At 42.3% G+C, this 16,221-nt stretch overlaps 1 protein-coding gene across 1 annotated transcript; it reads left to right on the forward strand.

The window, feature by feature from the left end:
• Positions 1-2,051: 2,051 nt before the first annotated feature.
• Positions 2,052-6,307, forward strand: GDF5 (growth differentiation factor 5). The gene is made up of 2 exons (XM_061441812.1): positions 2,052-3,584; positions 5,159-6,307. The coding sequence occupies exons 1-2, from the start codon at positions 2,951-2,953 to the stop codon at positions 6,025-6,027; spliced, it is 1,503 nt and encodes a 500-aa protein (XP_061297796.1). The 5' UTR covers positions 2,052-2,950; the 3' UTR covers positions 6,028-6,307.
• The last annotated feature ends 9,914 nt before the right edge of the window (positions 6,308-16,221 follow it).

The raw sequence follows: 16,221 nt of genomic DNA on the forward strand, positions 1-16,221 counted from the left end.
CTGGAAAAGCAGACAGAAACGCGTGAAACTGCTCTCAGTCAGGTTATTAAGGGATTTAACAGAGAAAACCAGAAGATGGCATCCCAGGAAAAAAAGACACAAGACCTGGAAAAGCAGTGAGAACTGCTGGGAACTTGTGTTGGCAAGGTCAGCAAAGAGCTGGAGGAGAGAGACCAGGAGATCAAATTCCAGTAGGTGGTGGAGCCACCCAGCCGCTTGCTGGGACCTTGACAGTAATTCCCTCTGGAGATCGAGTCTGACATGGTGCTTAAGACGGAAACAGACACTTGGAGACCTTATGGAGCAGTACTTCAGGAAGTTAGGAAAAGTTGAGGCAGCGTAAAATGGGGCACTCACCCAGCAGCAGTGCTATATGTGGAAGGGCATCATGTTTATAGATTTTAGGTTTTGTCTCATTTGACAGGAATTTATAGCTCTAAATAAACCTCCCTCCTCATCTTCTGATCAATAAGCTCGAGGTCAGTCAGCCATTTCATACAAAGCAGGTTTTCAGACCTCATTCCCTATCCCCTGTTTTGCAATCACTGCTTCACAAGATGCTATCCCCAGTCCTCGGTATTTTGGCTTTTGCCTAGATTTTTAACGATCCTTCAGCTATGTTAAAATACATGAAGCTGAATGCATCTCAGTTGAGGCTTCCACTGTATTTGGGACGATTATCTAGACAGTTTTCATAGTCAAGAGAGAAACGCAAGATACAAACTAGAACTGTAGAAAGTCACACTTAACAATGATCTGGCAAATCCTTCATCTCCTTGCATCAACTTGCAGCTACGTGCAAGGGAAAATGTTTTCCACACAAACCAGGGTTCAGGACTCCCTGCAATTGTCTGTTTGGAAAGTGCCACAGCTCCTGTAGGCATAATCTTAGGATCTGGAGAACAGAGTGCAATGCACTCCCAAGGAGCAGGGACCCAGGTATTCCTTCCCTTTCAAATCCCTACGCACACTGTGTGAGGAGCTGCATTTACAGAATGGGCCAAGAAGGACAAGTGGGCTGTGTGAAACAAGTCTGATAGAGTGATGGAGCTCTCAAAGATATTAAATTCTTGCAAGTGTTGTGAAACCTGGAAGCTGGGTAGATGAAAAGTGGGAACTCAACATTTAGCTGGTTTTGTGGCCTACTGCCAAGTTAGTCAATACCCCCATAGGGCAGAACCAGACATGGCTCACTGCCTTTTGCCGATCAGGAAGGTGGGCAATATGCAAGGATAAAAGGATGGCATGTCTGGGAGGGACACAGCATGGAGTCGTTATAACTCAGTGAAAAGATGCTTTATTTTGATGGGAATATCAAAACTACAACTGACATGAGAGGAAGGACCATTAGATCACAATCAGGAGGAGTGGCTTTTGGATCTACCTTATTTGTGAAATATGTGAAATCACCAAACTCTTCTATCCTTCAGTTTCCCCATCAAAACAAGGTAAAGCATTCAGAGCTCCTCATGTAGAAAGGGCTGCAGGTTATTTAGGAAAGTAATCTGGTGTTTCTGATACTAGTCAGGTTGGGCAATGCTTCAGCGTGCACAAATCACGCTAAAAAGTCTTGTGTCTTTTCCGTTTTTCTTGTCTCAGAAATAAAAACATCAGTGCAGGATGAGAGAAGGGTCCCATTAATGCCTGTCAATCCACCCCAATGCCTCATTTCCCAAAGGCTCATCGAGAACAACAGATCAAATTTGCAGCTTGTGAAAGACCCGCTTGCTCTACGCTCTTCTATGGCAAAAGCAGCAGGACAGCCTTGACACCTCAGTACCACCAGCTTCAACCACCAGCCCTCTTGTGCTGTGGGGTAGGCAGTTCTTGACAATTTTACACCTAGTTTAAAACAAAGGCCAGTGTTCAGCAGCCTCTGGAGGACAGGCTGTGTTGGGGGGCTGGACGTGGAGGCTGTTGCCTGCAGGGTGCACTGCCGCCCCATGCTCACTGCCCATCCCGCCGGGCATCCCCAACCTCCTCCTCCAGCTGGGCCTACATGGATTTTCTCTTAAAGCATAGCAATAAATATGCCAAAATACACGGACTGCAGGCACGGCCGTGTGCTGTTTGTGACAAATTAAACTTAACTGAGCGCCGCGTTACCAGCTCAGCCCTTCAGTCACCAGAGGACAAAGTGAAGCCACTGTTACAGCTCTCTGGAAAAAGAACAAGCTGAATTATACTGGAATATTTTAATGTATGTGTCCAGGGGACTGTGTGACAGATCTCAGCTGTTGATCTTGCAGTTTGTTCTGTTTAAATGTGAAGTTCATCGAAGGCTAAGGTAGAGGTCGTATTGCCACTTGAAAAGGCATCCTCTGGAGTGTTGAGCCTGTGGAGCTGTTTCACATGAGGCAAAGTATGACTCATGCTAATGAAAAGGGTAAAGAAGATTTTTTTAAAGAAATATATCGCAGTTAAATTAGTTCAGACAGCATGACATCAGAGAGTAATTAAATAGGTTTGTTGGAATTCCGTTTCCAATTCCTGAGTTCAGGTTTGTAAAAGATTTCTGAGCACCTGCAGGTCTCTGTGTGTGAAATATTTTCACTGGAAAGGATTCAAAATGTTAAAAAAACCTTTTAACACAGAGGCAGCATTACGCCATTCTTCCTTCTTGGAAAAAAAAGCCCTTGGATTTAAACAGGACTCCTTCAAGTTTTCAGTCAGTTTTACAGAAGAAAACGAGGTGGTAAACTTTCTCTTTTCAAGAACAAGTTCTTTATAGCTGCTCACTGAAATCAGGGGAGACCGTGTCTGAATACATGAGCACTTCCACTATGGGACTGGATACAAGTATTGAACAACAGGATTTGAAATGTTTTCATCTCAAACGAAAACCATTTTTGCTGACTTTGGTTTTTAATTTCTTTCATGTTTTCTTCTGCCAAACTGGAGGAACCTTTTCTGATTTTTTCTTTAGTGGCATTCAGAGGAAGACCAGAGGATGAAAATCCTGCATTTTCTCACTTTACTGCTTTGGCATTTGACTTGGCTGTCTCTGGATCTAGTTCCTGGAGCACTGAGTAATTCTGAAATAGGCCAGAGTAATCCAGGATCTAAACTAGGTTTTTTAAAAGCAGAAGGAAAAGAGAGGAATCCCTCAGCACGGGCAGGTTCACTGAGGACTGCAAGCCATGGATATAGTACTGGGACCTCAAAGGCTAGGACTAAAAGCAGTGCTGTTCAGGCTGGAGCTCTGCTGGCCAAGAATGATGAATCAAAGAAGGTTCTCTCAAGAACAGCAGCCACGGAGGGCAAGGTAGGACATCTCCCCAGCAGACCTGCTGGAGTAAGGACAGTGACTCCAAAGGTTCAGAATCTTAGCAGCAAGGTGGCTTTGAAAAAACCTGGCACAAGCAGTACTGACACTGATGCTTTCAAAACCAAAAAGACTAAAGAGCCTGTAACCCAGAGGGAAGCCAAGGAAACTTTCCGACATCCCCCTATAACGCCACATGAATACATGCTCTCTTTGTACAGGACTCTCTCAGATGCAGAAAGAAAAGGTGTTAATGGAAGTGTAAAACTGGAGGCTGGACTTGCCAATACAATAACCAGCTTTATTGACAAAGGACAAGGTAAGAAAGGAGCTCGTGTGTATGTGTTTATACAGAGAGAGGAATATGAGTGTGTTTATACATGTGGAGAGTTTTAGAAAATAATCATCCTTCTTTAAAGTCAGATAGCTCTTTCTAATGGAAATCGTACAACTTTGCTGCAGATTTTGTCCTCCTGCCTTATCTTGGAAAATGCAGTTAGAGGTAGAGCTCGATGGCTTGTGTGGCAGCCAAACAAAACATTTAGAAAATATTTTAGATGCATATTGTTGAAAACCAATCCATCTTTGCATACTTAGGTGTTTAAAAACGTTTTACATTTATATCCTATTTACTCTGCATAACTAACTCCTGGAAGCTGCTAACATTAGATTTATTGTAAGTATGTCTAAAAACACAGGATATACTAAGAACAGGACTACTTTGTGAAGAAAACCCACAGGTTCCAGTATTGATGGGTCAGCCTGATTTGTTCAAGGTAGAATTGTGAGGCACTACACAGGCGTCATTATAGCGTAGGGTGGGTGTATCTGTACTAGCTTGAAGCTCATGCTTTCAGGTGCCACCAGCCTTCTCTCCACCAAAGCCCACAGCTGAGCACAGACTAACAGGAGTTGCAACTTCTGGGACTCCACAATTGGGGTTCAACATTCAAGCTTCTTTTGAAACTCGGACTAGTGTCTGCCTTCACACCAGAAATAACCAGGCTCCCAAAGAATTATGTTCACCTCACCACTGTGGTTGGGGAGCCCCACGTTGCTTCCAGTAAGAGTTTTGTCGTGTATTTAAGGAAGCAACACAGGCTACAGCTGATAAGGTGGATGGTGATGGAAACTCAGCCAGGAATGGATTTGTTTGCCATTCAATTATGAATAGCTTGTTTTCTGGGAAGGGATGATACACTTCTCACAGGTACTGCATTCAGGTTTTTGGCTCACCAATGGAAGGCATCGTTAATGCGCCGTCACTAAAACGTTGGCTCAGCTGTGTTCCTTGTTAGTGCTGCTCCAGAGCCTGAGCAAGCAAATGTACCATCAGGTTAAAGGGAGGTGTGTTTCTCTGCCCAGTTTGAAGAAGTTGTGAATCATGTGGAGTTAAGTTAATACAGCAGTTATCCTTGTGTCTGGCAGTTCCTAGGGGATGTTGGGTTTAAAGGACTTATTCACTATTGTATCGTCTAAGGGTAGATTTGCTCATGCTTGGAACCAGTATGAGGCCTAGGCACCACTGAAGCTCTGTTCCAGTAATTTAAGTGGGATGGAAGTGGTGAATAGGCCCAGTGAGTGCTCAGCCCTGGAAAAGGACTATTTTTCAATTGGTCAATTGCTACTTTGAAGCTAGGAAAGATGGTGAAAGAAATGAGATTTCTACTAAAAAACCTCAGAAACTCATTTCCCTCTTGAGTCACTGAATTCTTCTGGGTCCCTGCACAAAGCTGGCTCCTTAGACCAAAACTGCTCTTTCTGTTTGGTGGGCTGATAATGGAAACTTCTAGGCTTGTGAGCAAGCTTTAGGAAAACCATTAAGAAATGAGTAACTGATGCTGATCTATGCTTGATATGCATTTAAACACGTGTGTGCTTTGCTTTTTTTAGACGAGCGAGCGCCAACTGTAAGAAAACAAAAATACATTTTTGACATCAGTGCATTAGAAAAAGATGGTTTGCTGGGAGCAGAGCTTCGAATATTGAGGAAAAAGCCCTCTGAAACATGGAAGCCTCATTCTTCTGGAAAAACTTCCCAAGTGAAATTATTCAGTTGCTCTACAAACAGACAAGGAGCAACCCTCCTGGACTCTCGGACTGTCAGTATCACAGATACACCAAAGTGGGAAGTGTTTGACATCTGGAAACTTTTCAGGAACTTTAAAAACTTTGTTAACTTGTGTTTTGAACTGGAAACTTTTGACAGGGGGAGAGCTGTTGATCTCAGGAGTGTGGGATTTAACAGAACAGGAAGACAGGTCAATGAAAAGGCTCTCTTCTTGGTATTTGGGAGGACAAAAAAAAGAGACTTATTCTTCAATGAAATCAAAGCTAGATCTGGCCAAGATGACAAAACTGTTTATGAGTACTTGTTCAATCAGAGGCGGAAGAGAAGAGCTCCTCTAGCAACACGCCAAGGGAAGAGGCCCACTAAGAATCTGAAGGCAAGGTGTAGCAGAAAAGCCCTCCATGTGAATTTTAAGGATATGGGCTGGGATGACTGGATAATAGCCCCACTAGAGTATGAAGCATATCACTGCGAAGGGCTTTGTGAATTTCCCCTTCGATCCCATCTGGAGCCCACCAACCATGCAGTGATCCAAACATTAATGAACTCAATGGACCCAGAATCGACTCCCCCGACTTGCTGTGTCCCAACCAGGCTGAGTCCTATTAGCATTCTTTTCATTGACTCTGCAAACAACGTGGTCTACAAGCAGTATGAGGACATGGTAGTGGAGTCATGTGGCTGTAGGTAGCAGAACAGTTGCTCACATGGATATGTCATGAAAGATAATATGACACATTGAACATACACTCTCCTCAAGCAAGGTTAACTAGATTTCATACCTTTAGGGGAAGTATGTTTACAAGGATGTAGCAATAAATCCAGTGCTTCTATATGTCTCTCCACCATGGACATATTTCAGTAGCGTTTGGATGCTGGCATGTAGCTTGACATAAGGCTTGTGTTGGCAACATGAGACTGGCTCTAACTGAAGTCCATGATAGAGAAGATTATACCTCCACACCTCTAGACTGCCTTGACACTAAAAGCAGTACATATGGTATCAGTGAGCTGTGGATATGACCTGTTTGATTCCTTGAACAATGTTTTTGAGACTGGATTTATGTCTGAGTCCCACATGCTTTGTCCATTAAGAAATGTAAGAAAAGAGTCTTGATGTCTGCAAGAAAAGGTTGTGTTCTGGTGTGCTCCCATCTTGGTGTAAATAGTTACACTGTAATATTATTTCTTTCTGAGCTCTTGAAACTACACATATATAAAAAAGGAGTCATTAGAGATGTTTAGTTTTAAGTTTTACATGGAGATAGATGATGCCAGAGGTATTTACTTCCATGTATATTTTCCTCCAAGCTACGTATCTTTCTTAAGTATCCACCTTTCCATTGTTATGTTATATATTACTATGTATAAGGTCCAAGTTGTTCTCAAATGCTCATAGTAAAATTGTTCCATTATGGTGTAAGATGTAATAAATTATTGACACAGTGCTACATTGTATCTAGCTGTTCAACTCTGCGTAATTATAATGCTATTAAGAAATTGGTTTTAATGTTTTTGTACAATAAATACAGGTGAAAGGGACTTTTCAGCGCAGCAGGATACCAGTGGTATGCAAAACATGTCCATGTATTTTGCTGCCACTGACAGAAAGAAACTGTGGAAACATTGGAAGAAAGGTCTGAAAGTATGGCATGGTTGACCTGGTGGGGAATGATGCTATCACTCAATATATCTGGGGCAAAAATGAGATATGCAGATGATTACAAAAAGGCTCTGGTATTCTTTTATTCAACCCTCCAAGGACCGTGTGTTTGCCTATCCCCTTTATCTATTCTACAGATGGATTATTAATTTATTGTGGGATTGCTCTGTGTATGTTTCCACCTACAAAATGAGGTTAAACTGTGGACAGGACATAAGAACCATCAGAAATTATTGATGTAGCTTCTCAATAGTATAAAATATAAATCTAAGGTTTCATATTGTTCATCAGAGCTTAAACCATCAAGTAACACAAACTCCCATCTGCACAGCATCACTGCTGGGGGTAATGGCAGGGAACTGGATATGGCCCAGGGGTCCTCCTGGTCAGTACGCCAGACTGGACCTGCTCTGGCTCACACTAGCAGCAAACCATCCTAAATTCCTGGTCAACAGCCGTAAAGAGTGATAAAAAGTTCTGCCCTTCCTCCTGCACTCTCTAGGTGGCTGAGCATTTAACCAGCTTGAAATACCTGCTTAAGCAGCCTTGCTGCCAGACAAATGGGGCTCCCCTGTGTGGGCAGACCTTGTCAGGTACCACATGGTGACACTGAACAAGCACTGCAGAGAGTTTTCTGTAATTTCTCTGTAATAGGTTAGCACAGTGATTTCTACCTGCAGGAATTGATGTTCCTTGGTTCAGGCCACGTGGTAAGACAAAACAATGTGGGTCAGAATGCTGTACCTAACAGGAGGGTGAATCACTAAGTAGCAAGTTAACAGGCATGTGAAATGCACTTGAAGCTATTTTGTAACATGTGCATGAGACGTTACGGTATTTTATGGATGTATTTTGTGGCTCGAGGCTATCCTCATGGCCCCTCTATCTCCCTTCAGGACTCTCAGCATGTCCTGCTCTTCCTTGTCCGGATAGTCTTAGTTCAGGACCAAGAGTTACTGTCCCTGCACTAACTGCTTATTACCAGCCAGCCTCATATGACTTTCAAAACAAAAAGGAGTTTTTAACTCTAAGTTTTACCACAGGTTATTCAGATATGATTTACCATTGCTACAGCAGGAGAGAAAACATTCTCCTGACAACTCCACAACCAGGAGACCATCTCAGAGTCTTTTTTTGCCCATTCTGTTCAAGCATTTCTTTTCTTGCTCCTGCTTGTTTTCTAGGTGACTGGCTTGCAGCTTTTAAGGATCCTTTCTCTAGCACAGACCACAGCTACCTTCTAGAGAGGTTGTCTAGATGACCATGAGCAAGGGTTGTCTCCTTTCTTCCTTGCATGAAAGACTGCTGCTCCCCACACATGTGCCTGTTTGCACATTCCCAGCAAAGCCCTTGCTTTTGCGTATGACAGACACAGCTGTGCCAGGCCATTTATTCAGCACACAGGCACATTCCTCAGTGGCTCAGGTATCAGTTTAAAATAGCACATACTGCCTATTTATGTTCACTTGAAGCAAATCTAAATAGTCTTAACAGACAAGTTAATTCCTGGGATTATAACTGCCTGCAAAGGGCAGTTTGCTTCAGTTCCAGCTGGATCCGTGAGATCCTGCGGCAGCTTTGGAGGAAGGTAGCATTGGTGTTACACACAATGCGTGATGGTTTGGAAACCCAAGGAGAAATGCTACACACTTCACATGCAGAGCTGTGGATCAGCCTGAGGATCCTGGTGAGGCTGGTCATGATAAAAGGTTTTAAAAACCTAGTAAATATCTCTTGGATGTTCTTGTTTCCTGTCCTAGTATGAGTTTCTTAATACATGAATAAAGCAAGATAAAAATTCAGGTAAATGTTAATTAAATTGAGTATGTATCAGCATCTACATGGAAAATAATCCCCAAACTAAAATTTTGCAATTATCCCAAAGCAAATAACATGAACTGAGGAAAAATTAGAAGAAATACTGACATTCTGAAGTGTTAAAAATCATCCTTTGGTGATGTTTCAAAATGCAAAATTCTGCTAGGTAGTAGTTACATCTTGAAGGGAGAAGAAAAAAGGAAAACAAACCCCACACTAGTTGGTCTTTAACATCAATTTAGACAAATTTGAAACTACAGACACTAAAATGCTAGAATTATAATAGTTTATAACTGCATCAAAGTTGCCAGATATTGTGTTTGGCCTAACCAGAAATAATTTCAACCCAAGCGGTCAGGTTAGGAGGTAACATGACATTCACTTTGTTTAGTTGGTAGCTCAGAGGTGGTGACATTCAGACAGGATGGTCATGGAACTACTAAAGTTTGGTCTAGCACAAAGTGAAGAGTTTCTAATGGTGGGCATGGGATTAGGGAGTTTTTCCACTTTTGACTCTCAGTTGAATACCCTTGCTTTGTGACACTGTTTCTAAACCGGGGCTGTGATGTCCAGAGTATCCTTTGCATTTACATTACTGAACTTGTGCAGTAACTCCGGCAGTTCCAGCTCAATGCAATTTTACTCTGGAGTGGTCTACTGACTTTTGCCATGGTGTAAATGTATGAATGAAGCTTATAGGTGCTTCACTGGTATATTGTTTGAGCCATTGGGATCATCTGGCACAGATCTCTGTCTCCAATTAATTTTAAGATACTTACTGAATGGTTATGATCACTTGAATTTACAGCATGGATGACAGTGACCACTTACTGCTTTTCTCAAAGCAGTTTCTGTTCTTCTTAATTCACCTAAAATTTAAAATATCCATTCAATTTCTACTCACAAACCACTGCAAGTATTGTCAAGACTTTACATGAAAATCTGCAGTTTCAGTATCTGTTGTGAGAACAGAAACATGTATCTTCCCAAGATATGAGAGTGGTGACCATTACAAACATTCGTTATCACTGATAAGCACAATCCAGGTGGACTTCCCTCTACCCTCATTCCTCCCTGAGAACAGAGGTTTAGGTTTAGGGCATGGTCTGGGGCTGACACACAGCAAAGAAACTGGAAAGAAGCAGAGGACCTTGAAATTGCAGAAGTTTGGCACTATTTCTTTAGCCTGGTCATTATATAATGTGCAAAGATAGACACCCTAAATTATTATGGCTTTCTTCCCATGGGTGAACGGGTGTTAGTAACTGGATGGTAGAAACGCAAAGAAACCTGAGCTGTAAAGCAATGCAGGTTAAAAGTTCAGCTTTCCACCTTTATGATGGCAGGTTTCACTCTCTCACTGAGAATGCCTCATTTGTATTTACTTTTTAGGGTCATTATCTGTCCCACGAGAGTCTTTGTGAAGGACCAAATTTCAAATAAACAGTACACTGTAAGACAGGTATGTGTGGATAATTTTTGTTGTATTTGGCTAAAATATGGGTACTAAGCTCAATAGGTAAACATAAAAGTATGCCATTGAAAACAATGCATTCCCATTAGTGTTTGAATATGTGCCTAAACTCCATGTACACTTTTACATGGTTATGTCATTTCCTGTGTAAAATGGGCTTGTTTATACAGCAGCCATATGAAAGATGCAGTAACCCGCTATGTGGGCTATTTGAAGCTTTCTTTAAGAAACATAAAAACCCCTTGACCCTTGTATAATAAAAGGTGTTAAAAGATACTGCTTTTATAACATCTTTGCCAAGACTAATAAGAATGTACAAAGCAAACAAGTTGGGTTTTTTTTTTCACTCCATAGTCCTGTTCAATCACGTGTTATTTTATGAATTTACTGTTGCTGTTGGGTAGTAAAATGATATTTAAAAATAAAATTGCCTGAGATTTCATTGTTTCTCGACAAATTTAATAAACAAGGAAATCTAAACGTTTTTGGAAAACCAGTAAAACCAGTGCAATAAGTGCACTTTGCTGAGTGCTCAGAAGACCCGTTTGTTCTATCATTCCAAGTTCACTGATGCCCCTGCTTTGCTGGGGTTTCTTTTCAGAACTAGTTTCAACTTTCTGCAGTCATTTGGCTAGCTGAAGTCATGCAAATGGATTCAGTTTTCCCTGATGTCATTTTGAAAGGCACAGCTGTCAAGAAAAAATTACTCTGTTAATAATAACAGTGATTAATTGGCTGGAGGACAGAAAATGCTCTTTTCACGGGTTTTTCTCTAAGTCTGTTTGCTATAATATCTTATGCCAGGCTTTGCCATCCAGGAATCCAGGCTGAGCAGACTCTGCCCACTGTACTGCCAGAGAAATGCCATTAAAATGAGGGTATTGGTCCTGCACGTTCAGTTACCGTCTGCCTGCTTTTTAAAGATCCCATTTACCATGGCAGAAAGTCAGAAATAAGCCTTTTATTGATAAAACCAGACACATTTTAGTTTGCTCAGGCAAATGGCTTAAAAATATTAATCTTTCTCCAGAAATATTGAAAGAGAAACACAACTTGGCTCCTCCACAGGCTTAGAGAAGGGGTTGTATATCTTCATGGGAGCTCTCTTTTCTGCAAAGGTGCAATAAGACTCATAAAGTTTAGATGGCAAAGAAGTCATTAACTCATATGGTTAGTGATCAGATTACAGGAACCCAGCCAGGGAGGATAAAAAGCTAACGGTAGCGCAGGGAGAAGCACATGCCGCAGGAGGAGGTGCTCTAAAGAAACACTTGAGGGCATACGGCTTGGGAGAAAGGACACAGGGAGAAGTGGCTTTCAGGAGGATGCAGACAGGCAACCCCACAGCAGTGGAGCACAGCAGGAGCTGAGGACGTGGTGAAAGACTGAATAGTAAGACACTCTACAGTTGCTCCTGGAACCAGGACAGAATGCAGGAGCAACTGCAGAATGAATGCACACCCAAATGAAACGAGATGGGTTAGGTGGGAATAGAAGTGTCTACATGCCTACTAGGAAAAAAACCTTTTCTGAGAGTTTGGTGTGAAGGAAATCTTCCTTCCTTCCACTTGCCTGTCCTCATGCTAATGGCTTTCAGAGCTTTACTCAGACCTTTGGCCTAGAAGGTGCTGAAGGCTTAGAACAAGAGCAGGCTGCTGAAGCCCAGCAGAGGCAAGTAGTTTCTGACAGTGGCATTGAACAACCAGAAACAGTAGTAGCTTTAGCACAACACTGTCTGTGGCCATCTGTTCTCAGCAAAAGAGCTGAGAAACCTGAATCTGGATGCTGAGGCACTATCATCTGTGAGATTTTCAGGTGGATGATGAATTTCACTGCTGGGCCACAGGCAGACAAGCAGTCTGTCTTCTCCAAGCCATGTGCAGCCTGAGGTTAAAAAGGCCGATCATGCAGATCTGGACAGTTACATCAAGTGCTAAACTTTGGCATTTTGGTGCTTTTTGCACTTTCAGAGCACTGAAGTGGCTTCCCAGAGAGTTGGAGGGAAGAGGCAGGCTCTGGGAGAGCAAACTGAAGGGGCACCAGGCACAGTGCCTCCCACTGTGCACTGTGTTGGGGCTGCTACTTGGGAAAGCGCCATTCCTGCCTGCACACTCCAACATGAAGCCAGATAGTGTGTAAAGGAGGGCAAGCACACCTTGCAGAGAGTGCACCCTTCAGGGACTAGGTGATCTGACCTAGATTTCTAATCTAAATGACACAGAGGAAGGACTTGTGCTAAATGCTTCCACATTCAACCTTTTACACCAGTTCCTTAGGCCATCAGCTGAATTGCAGGCAGCCTAATATTTTAGGTACATTGTGAGGACAGCTGCTGGATGAATTCTACAGGCAAGAAATACCAAGTGCAAGGAGGGAGAGAGGAGGGAAAGAAAGGAGTTGAGCAATTGTTGGCTGCATATCTAATACTCGGGCTCTAGGCATGCATCCAAATAGATACTCTAGCACATTAAGTGTGTTTGCAAGATATCACTGACAGTAGTGATGATACATGTCACAGTATTTTTACAGATCCCTGCACTATAGCCTGGTGCCCAGGCTACGTCAAGGCTGAGATGTTTGAACATCTAGTGCCTACAGTCCATGCACTTTCACTAAATAGCATCTATACTGGAATTTAAACCCACTTGGTGTGGGTTGGTGATGGAAAATGAATCTCAGATGTATGCTATTTCTACACTAGAGAAATGGGACAAGTTTATTGATGACTTTATTTTTTTTTTCCTATAGAATAATGTTGTGTGAATAATATTTGATCAATGAGTTCCAGAAAATGTAAGCTGGAATCTTTCTAAGGCATAGAAACTTTAAAAGCAGCTTGATTCTACGGAGTTCTAAGAAAAATTACCTGCTATTTATCTCAAAGCACAGTGGAGCTATCTGTCTCCCAAAACATTCTCATGGTTTTGGTAAGAGAAAAAGTCATAAGAAATAATTCACTTCTTGCAACAGTAATGAAATATTCCCCATGCCAGTAAGATAAGAAAGTGATGAGGAGCATTTGCTGGCATCGGAGTTTTAAAACATTTAACCTGCACCAGTAAGACTCCTGATTTTTAATAAATCTTGGAATTCTGGGGAAATTCCAGAGGTTTGAGAGACTCAGGAGAAAAGGAATTTAATTCAGTACTATAAAGGGTCACTCTGCTGACCCGGCAATTATAAGCAAATTATGGGACTGTTGATACTGACTGAATCTTACACTGTGATTGAAGGATGGAGTTGAATTCATAGGCACTAAGGGCAAGAAGAACAATTAAGAGCATTTAGCCTGATGAGTCCTGCTTACCCTAGGTAAAAAATTATACCTTGGAGTTCCTGAAATGTCAGCTCAGTTTTTACAGCAATCAAGGCAGCAAACACGACTGGGAGAGAAATGGAAAACAAATGAGAAAACAATATGCAGGCACTCCAGGGATTTACACCACTCTTGGACACTTTGTGGTACCTTTGGAGAAGGGCAATGAGAACAACTGGAAGTATGAAACAGCTTCTGTGAGGGGAGTAATTAGACTGGAGTTCTTCAGTGAAAGCTGACTGGGGAGAGAAGGAAAAGTGATGAGAGCTAAGAATGTGAATTGGGAGCAAGTTTTCTCCCTAACAAAGAATCACAATGCACCAAATGGAACCGGTTCAGGACAGGTTTGAAAAAAGCAGAATGGTACCGATTCCCACAGTACAGCCCAGCTGCAGAACTCCTGGCCACATCCTGCTTTGGATGCTAAAAGTCTACATATGTTTAAAAAAAAATAATAAGTTCATGGAAGAAAAATCCATGAAAAGCTGCTGCTCTTGACTCCATAGGACTTTCTGAGCCACTGGTAGCTGGAAGCTGAGAAGCTGTGCCAGGAAAACCTCACTGCACATTTGTCCTGTCGTTTTCTTTTTAGGTATCTGCTGTTGCCTATAGGAATTGGGCTAGATGGATCCATGGTCTGACTTGGCAAAACCATTCTCATGTTCTGTAGGAAGCCCAAAACTTGCAGGGGACTAGTACAGTGGGACCTCCTGGCTTAACCCATTGAGCAGCACTTACCAAGGCTTTGGCCACTGTCCTGAAGAGAAGCATGGCTTTCTGATGTGGTCTCACTTTTCCCACCTGATTTTTTTTTAAAGGAAACCTATTTTTAAAGTTCCTTGGAATTAAATGACACTATGTAATAGCTGGGTCTTATGTATTTGGAAAGAGAAATCCAGGATTGATTTAAAGACCGAAAGTTTTAAAAGCTCACCACATTCAGCTCTAAGCTAATTCTGTGAATATTAACACTTCATTTTTTAATAAGCAGCTATTTCTACCTACTGTCCAGTTTCCACTTTGAATCAGTGAATTGGCTTCTTTGTCTGCTACATGAAAGAACTTCTCCCATGGGCATTGTTCTACCTTGTAGAGACTGATGAATATTTTTCCTTTATTTTCTATGGAATAGGTAGATCGTTGGTTGTGCTTTTGCTGTACACCTTCCTTAACAGATTTTTTCTTCTTGTGCTTTTTTTTCTTTACACTCTCACTTCTATGAGTATTTTTTGTAGCATGAACACCAGAACTCATGTAATGTTGCAGTAACAGACTCATCAATGACACAGAGACACTACTAACTCTGTACTTTTACTACATTTTAACCTTCATTATAGTTCAGAGTTCGCTTTCCCTCTCAGCCACATCATTAGGAGTTCAAACTCAGCCTTCTATTATGAGCAACACTGCTTTTCCATAATCACTGCTTTCTAATGAAAAACTTTCAATTTTATAAGTTCTTGACTCATAGTTGAAAATCCTTGTTTACAGCTGAGTTAAAAAGCGGCCCAGTCCACTAAAAGGTTCCAGCTTGACAAGATTTAGATCATTCCTGTTGCTCATTGTGAAGTAAGTTACTTTGCTTTTTAGGGCGAGGCATTGAGACAAGTAGAGGCGCAACCTCATGAGCCCTGTCAGACTGAGAGGCAGAGATGTGTGTCCCAGGCTGGAGGACTGACCACCTGGCTGTGACTCCAGGAGGAGAGAGCTCTTCAAGAAGAAATAAAAGAAAGACACTGACAGCAGTCTGTACTTCTTGAATGTTGAAGTGCTGGGCTTTGAGAACTGGGCAAAGGACTGACAGACCCTCTGCTGCTCACACATACTCACTAAAACCTTTTCTCTTAGGACATTCTCCAGACACCAAGAGGATGTGAAGATCAAGATGTGCTCTCTTTGGCATGGATTTAAGGCTTGAAAGCTGCTCTGGAGCAGATGCTTGAATCATACAGATTTTGTTCTGCTGCCAGTCCCAAGAAGCACATCCTTTTTGATCACTGAAGCAGGTTTGCTCCTCTTACTGTGAGTCCATAGGGCACCTCTGTAACATGCTTGTAACCACTTATTCCTGGCCAGAGGGTACATGGCATGCAGAAGTTCTCCGTGGTGCCCTGCTCTCCCCGCACACTGTTGGATGTCTTGAGGAGGTTTTAATTCTGGACATTGGGATGATTTTCCAGTGGTCTCCAGTACAAATATATGGAAGCTCCACAGCAGTGCTCACTTCCCTGGCCCAGCATGAGTGGTGTGAGGCTCGTTGAGGACTACAGGGCAGCTTCCGCTCCCCAGTCTCTGAGAAGTTGTTGAGAGTGCACAGCTGGACACAGCTCCTTTAAATGAGGCTGGGCCTTTTACTTGTTATTTTCAGGATGTGGGCAATACATTGACACTGCATGAGCCATCCTGTTGATCCCTCAAGGATTCTTCAGAACAGCAGGAGCCTCTTCCTGCCACAGTAGAGGGCCACTACTCTGCCCTATCCCAGCATATGGCCAACTCCTGTGGCTCTTGTTGGGAGCCATGTGAAGGGAAAGAAGAGAGAATGACTGCTGGAAGGTGGTGGGATGAGGAATGATGGGGACGTTTCTTGGTGAAAATTGTTCAGTCCTTGCTA

This window comes from Pezoporus flaviventris, unplaced genomic scaffold, assembly GCF_033815535.1.
Source record: "Pezoporus flaviventris isolate CSIRO_AGI_PZ_B2104156 unplaced genomic scaffold, CSIRO_AGI_Pfla_v1 ptg000213l, whole genome shotgun sequence".
Lineage (NCBI taxonomy): Eukaryota > Metazoa > Chordata > Aves > Psittaciformes > Psittacidae > Pezoporus > Pezoporus flaviventris.

Bases quoted from the DNA above. Each gene is read 5' to 3' on its own strand.
- GDF5 (XM_061441812.1), top strand. From the start codon at position 2,951: ATGAAAATCCTGCATTTTCTCACTTTACTGCTTTGGCATTTGACTTGG. The intron at 3,585-5,158 runs GTAAGAAAGGAG...TGCTTTTTTTAG, and splicing joins CTTTATTGACAAAGGACAAG to ACGAGCGAGCGCCAACTGTA.